Genomic DNA, 6447 nt, shown 5'->3' with positions numbered 1-6447 from the left:
TTATTCTGTGTTTGAAGGCCAAAAATAGGATTCTTGTGAGAGAAACGTGTGAATTGGTGGGAATTAAACATTTGGAAAGAATTTATTTCAGTAGGTATTGGCAAGAAGTACACTTTGCAATTAAATGGATTTTGCTTTGTTCGGTGTGGTGCCTTAGGTAAACATCTTCTTCTGTAGCTCTGTGCCAGCCAAAGCTTTGTGAGTGTATTTGATAAATGATGGAAAATTAAAGAAGCTTGTCATTTGTGTGTGTGTGTGTGTGTATCATCATCATCGTCATCATCGTTTCACGTCCGCTTTCCATGCTGGCATGGGTTGGACGGTTTGACCGAGGACTGGTGAGCCAGATGGCTGCACCGGCTCCAATATGATCTGGCATAGTTTCTACAGCTGGATGCCCTTCCTAACGCCAACCACTCCGAGAGTGTAGTGAGTGCTTTTACGTGCCACCGGCACAAGGGCCAGTTAGGTGGTACTGGCAACGGCCATGCTCAAAAGGTGTTTTTTACGTGCCACAAACAAGTATATCCCCTCACCATTCTGTGCAGTAATGTCACAAGCATGTTGGCTTGCTTCCATAAGCTCTGTTGAACTTTATGGTGTCCAACTAATTGCTGAACTTTTGTCAATTTGATGTTTTATACTTTTCATTTTTCCATTCTTTGCTCATGATTATATTTTCTTTGGTTTGGGATTTATATTTTAATATGGAATCTTTATCTACTTAAGTATGCGTTAACAATAAATTCCTTTGAATTAAAAAAAAAAATTAACAAGGTCCTTAATTTCTCTCTCTTTAATTATCTTATGCATAATATTTCTTTTTCGTTAATTATACAAGGTTTACTAAAGGTAAGATAAGGTAGTCGTTGAATAAACTGTACGTGCTAATCGAGTCCAGCATTCTACGGGTCCCATTGATGCCAAATTAGTGAAGGTCGACTGAAGAATACCATTTTAATGCTATATTTTCCATTATCCACAGCATTTCTCAAAATATACGTTCACAATAATTGCGGGTTTTAAAATTACTTGTTTTTGTTTTCTTCTTAACTCCCACCTTCTTGATTACGTTTCCAATACGTAGCATCACCTACATTTGTTTAGAATCATACAACGTGAAGCTGATTCTACTAGTGACCAAAATACTTTTTAATCAGTGATGTGAATTAACTCCAATTATTTATAAACGTTGAATATTTGCTATTAGTTTAAAGTGGTTTCGATAGAGGCTACGTGTTTTAGATAGTTGTTATTTAATTCTGATCGAGCAATCTAATAATCAAAGACATTCCAGCCGAGACCATCCACTATTATTCTAATGTATGAAGATAACATAATCCAATATGTTCTTCCAATTTTTTTAAGGTCGGTAGAATTTGATGTTGTTGTTGGTGGTGGTGGTATTGGTGGTGGGAACGGAGATTTGGTTACTAGCGAGTCGAGCGACCAGGTAAGATGTTTTTTCCGGCTGTGACCATCATCAACTATTTTTAAGTGTGTAGACCATATTATCCAATATGTTCTTACTCCTTTTTTTATGACGGTAGAGTGTAATATGTTGTTGTTGTTGGTGGGAACGGGGATTTGATTGCTCTTTCTAGTAGCTCGGACGACAACGTAAAAAGGCTAGCTAACTATTTAACTCGTGTTTATTATTTTTTATTCTTTGCCCATTTTCAGAAGTATCTAAGAAGAGAAAAAAACACTGTAAATGGTATCTGCAAATATAGATAAAAAAAAAGCCATAAGTGCTTATAACCAATCCATTACTTTAACTAAGCCATACACCTGTTCCCGTGTTAATTGAATCAATGTCTGTCCGAGGAAGACAACAACATCAAAGGAGTTATCTGCCCTTAGTGTCAGCCTCGCTTGCAAATAAATAGAGACAACGTTACACTCTGCTGCTACACCCACCACTGCCACTCCAACGGTAACCCTTACTCTCACCATCTCCACCATTAGAAGCAGCAGCAGCTCCCCTACCTTTCTTCCTTCACAGTTGACACCGTCTCCGTTAAAAACCTATGTCTGTATATTTTTTCGTGTCGCTTCTACTAACCGATAAAACCCTTTACCATACTGCTGACCAGGACAGCAAATGATCCAGCTGGTATTATCAGGTTCCGGATTAACTAAATATTATCGGTTGGTCCGGTAATGTTGTCGTTTGACGTCGCATCGACGCTTCTTTCGCGTTTCGGTGCTCCCTCATCCGCAGACTGACATCTCATCCCCTTCAACAGGCAGGTACTTCATACATTACTTGTTATCCCATTGTCATCGTACATCAACTTCCAGCAGGCACCTAATCCTGTTCATCTTAAGGTCACCGCAGTCTTCTGCAGGTACCTGGCCGTTTACCAGCACCAACGCTCCTGACTCAAACCGTCTTCAGAAGGTGCCTAGCCATTAGCTGACATTACAGTTTCACCTAACAATTCTCTAGCAAGTCCTTGACCATAAAGTTAACATCGCAATCCCAGACCAGATGGTTCCTTCCTACCGACAGGTATCTGGTCAATATGTGACACCTCGCCCACCACCGACCCAGTAGGTGTTGTATTCACCCAACACATCTCGGAGTAAGTGGTATTCATTTACTGTCCCCAAGAAGTGTCATTTATATATGTATTCCCTCACTACTTGTACCCACCTCCATTCAGGTCCGACGTTAGTACCGACTATGGATAAAATTACAGTCACGCAGTCCTTCTGAATATATCCCTAATCCCTTGAAAAAGAAGATACTAACAACCATGGCAGGATATTACGGTTTGGAAAACAAGGAAGTTATCCGGATCAAAGTGAAGGTAGGTCAAGTATACGGAACTATATTATTGTTTTTTTTTTATTTCTTGAAATATTAAATTGTCTTCCATCATTCTGGCGTTGGTAAAATAAAGTACTAGTCAAATACTGATCGATTTAACCGACTATGTTATTGTTGTTGTTGTGCTGGGTTGGCAGAATCTTTGAACTGCGAACAAAATGCTTTGAGGTATTTGATTAAGTCGTGAGTTCAAATCCCGCCGAGTTCAGCTTCGCCTGTCATCCTTCCGGGGTCAATAAAAGAAGAACCTCTCAATTACTGGGGACGGATGGGGGGGGGGGTTCAATGTAAGGGATTGTGTTTTCCACCTCTTCCGACTATGAGGCCTTGTATGCTTCTGTTAGAAATTATTGTTATTTATTTTAAAGTGCGAGGGATAGCAGAATCGGAAAATCTTCGAGCAAAAATGATTCTTCGATATATGTAGCCACGTTTCTATATTTAAATCTTGAAAGACAAAATTAACGCCGGCAAAATTTGGACTTGTAATATGACAAAGTGTCACAAAGTATCTTTGCTTGTTGCTCTACCAATTAATCACGCTATTCACTGTACTTTGCCGTATTATTCACTTTCTGAGTTCAAAATCTGCCGGTAAATAATTTTTCTCTTTCAAACCTTCTCCGAGCGACAAAATAAGTACCAGTGAAGCACTGTAGTCGACTATACCCGCCCCCACAGATTTTCTGGTCTTCTGTCTGTGTTATAAATCAATATTGTGTTGACTAAGACATTAGGTTTCTTCGAGTTTAGGCTCTGGGTTCAAACCCAGCAGAGCGTTGACTTTTTACCTCTTTCTTTTATTTTATTGGTTTGTTAAGGGCTCACCATATTCCTGGACCGATCCAATCTTCGCAAACCGTCTCTCAAAAATACTGATTTCGTTGCTTAACAGTTAAGACAGCCTCATCGTCTTTATTGTTTTAGTGTCATTTGTCAAATTCATATTTCGTTTTAGTCAATTTCTGTTTTCGGTCTACAAAAAACGCACATGACACCCCCCCCCCCCAGCACTGGGGTTGTTGATTAACTCTATGTTAGCCTTGACTGAGCAGACCTATGATCAAAGGAATTCCAGTCGTGACCACCCCGGTTATTTTTTTTTCTCACAGATGTAGTGTATCCTTACTTTATAGAAGCAGTAGAGTCTGTAATTTGACGGAAATTATCTTTTATTTCTAGCTGGTAATATGTCTCTGAAGAAAAAAAAACCCAACTGATTTGTCAATTAAGGAATTAATTAGAGAACATTTTGCTCAAACAAACGGACATAGTGACAAGAAAATGCTTGATAACAGGCTTCGTCGGTGCCATAAAAACACCTTCATGTCAGGTCGACATCATTTTTTAATCATCACATTAAACTCGCTTCCCAGTACAAGAGACTGTCAGAACCAAAAGATATTGGCAGACTGTTGTTTCTTCCACGGCTTAAATTTCAATTCTTCCGATGTTTTCGTTTATTTGTTTTGTTGTTTTACTTCATTTTTGCTATTAAATAATACGGATTATCCAAACGTGAGTTCGCCGCCTTAAACTATTTACTTTTAACCCACTACGTTCTGATTTCAAATCCTCTCTGGTTAACTTGCCTTTCCTTTCCAAGAAATCGATAAAAGTTCCAACCAGTAATATACGGAATCGATTCAATCGGCTTCGTGTTCTACTTCTACGACATTTTATATATTTATAAGAAAATATTCTTTAAAAAAATACTCAAATTTCATTATAGATGCCCATTTTAATTAAGTACAAGAACAGTTTTCTTATATAGAGGAGGATATGCAGACAATTGAATGGCATTCCTAGAATTAGTTTCATTTCTTTTAGAGGAATACAGGCGCCATGATAATCCTGGTGGCATTTGAACTAACATTATCGTTTACTGTTTTGGCCACTTATGTACTTCACTGTTGATTATTCGTATGGAGAGAAGCAGGGATTAAAGATTACTGGAATCTTAGTCCACTGATGAATTCATTTTTTCCTTCATATCAATGTTTTTCATCTCAACCACTTCTCTTTCAAATTATTGCAGTATTTCATATGGTCCTCATACACCATTCAATTCTATAAGCACTGTTTTTGTACTTGCACACAATATGTACATGGATGGTTTGAGCTTCTGTGGGTATTTGTGTGTCTATAGACACAGCCCCCACACACACACACACACAATGCACACTCTACTCATTGTCTAAGCAATTTTATATTATTTTGAAACCACTTGCACCCAAGTATAAAGTTTCATTCAAGATGACATTGATCTCCTATCTCAGCTGTCCAAAACAAATGGTGTGATAAACCACTACACAAATATTCCTCTTGATTTAGGAATAACAACAGTTAAATATTCAGGTAAAAAAAAAACAGTGAGGGAATTTCCTGTAGATTTGACCATGGTCTTCATACAGCTGTTTTCAGTTTTGAGAATAATACATTCTTTTTCAATGAGGGGGTGAGGGACTATCTAGAAATTATATCTACAGCCATGGGAACTAAGTTCACTCTAACATATGCAAACTTAAGTAATATGATACTTGGAACAAAAACTGTAGCAAAAAGTAGAAGAAAAATACCATATTGATTTTAGAAGATGTATAAAAGGACTCCTGGAAAGGTTGCTTGATGAGTGTTTTTATAATATGGACTAAATCTGTATTTAGTTTAAAAGAATTTTATGTCCTTCTGAATAATTTGCATCAAACCCTGAAATTTACAATGGTGTTAAGGACTACAAAATTACTGTTTCTGGACACTATGTTGATTGAAAATAACATCGTCACAATGGATATATATTACAAAGATATAGACATACACCAGTACCTGAACTTTAAATTATGCCATATGGTACATCCAAAAGATATCTATCTTTAGTGTCTAGTAAGAAAAATCCATACTGTGATTGATGATCTGAATACAAGAGAAGAATGACTTGAATTCAAAAGATTTCTACTTAAACAAAAATAAGCATCCCTCAGTTTTTCAAAAGGAATACATCTAGAACAAGTTTGGGCAACCCAAGATAGAGGAGCACAAGATCTGGATAATAGCTTTTGTAATGACAATTAAAATATCTTTTTACATCGCTAAAATAAACTTGCTAGTTATCAAAGTAATTACTTAAAGGATTTAATTACCAATGGAATACTTCTTCAAAGCAAATTACAACTGAAAATCTTGAAACAATTGTTGACAAAGCAAAGTTTGATCTATACAACTACAATAAAAATTTCACAGTATCTACATAGCTAGACTGGAAATTCATCTCGGGGCATGCAAGTTCACCAGCAGCAAGTTAGGGACCATTGTATAGTATTTGTGAAAATAAGATGTAAAAATTTCGCTATGGTAGAACATATTTCACTAATGTAATTATCTACACACAATTTTATAAACCACAAGCTGTGTGTATGATGCATGTATTTGAGTATGTAAATGTATGTGTATGCATATATGTATCTATATGTTTATATAGTATGTGTGTGTGTATATATGTATAAATGTGCATGTGTGTTTGTGTGTGTGTATAGTGTATATAAATATTCATATGTATTTGTGTGTGTGTGTGCATATATATATATATATATATATATATATATATATATACA

At 36.6% G+C, this 6447-nt stretch overlaps 1 protein-coding gene across 1 annotated transcript in view; it reads left to right on the top strand.

Annotated features, from left to right (window-relative positions):
* Positions 1-1919: 1919 nt before the first annotated feature.
* LOC106883397 (TBC1 domain family member 25) overlaps positions 1920-6447 on the top strand; it is a 26967-nt gene continuing 22439 nt past the window's right edge. Inside the window, exon 1 of the mRNA XM_014934391.2 lies at positions 1920-2816. Within this exon, the coding sequence (XP_014789877.1) occupies positions 2763-2816 (54 nt within the window). The 5' untranslated portion in view covers positions 1920-2762. The remainder of the gene's footprint in view (positions 2817-6447) is intronic.

Source organism: Octopus bimaculoides, chromosome 24 (assembly GCF_001194135.2).
Source record: "Octopus bimaculoides isolate UCB-OBI-ISO-001 chromosome 24, ASM119413v2, whole genome shotgun sequence".
NCBI classification, from domain to species: Eukaryota; Metazoa; Mollusca; class Cephalopoda; order Octopoda; family Octopodidae; genus Octopus; species Octopus bimaculoides.
Note: the sequence above shows the minus strand (reverse complement) of the source record. Positions and strands in the feature narration are given on the sequence as shown.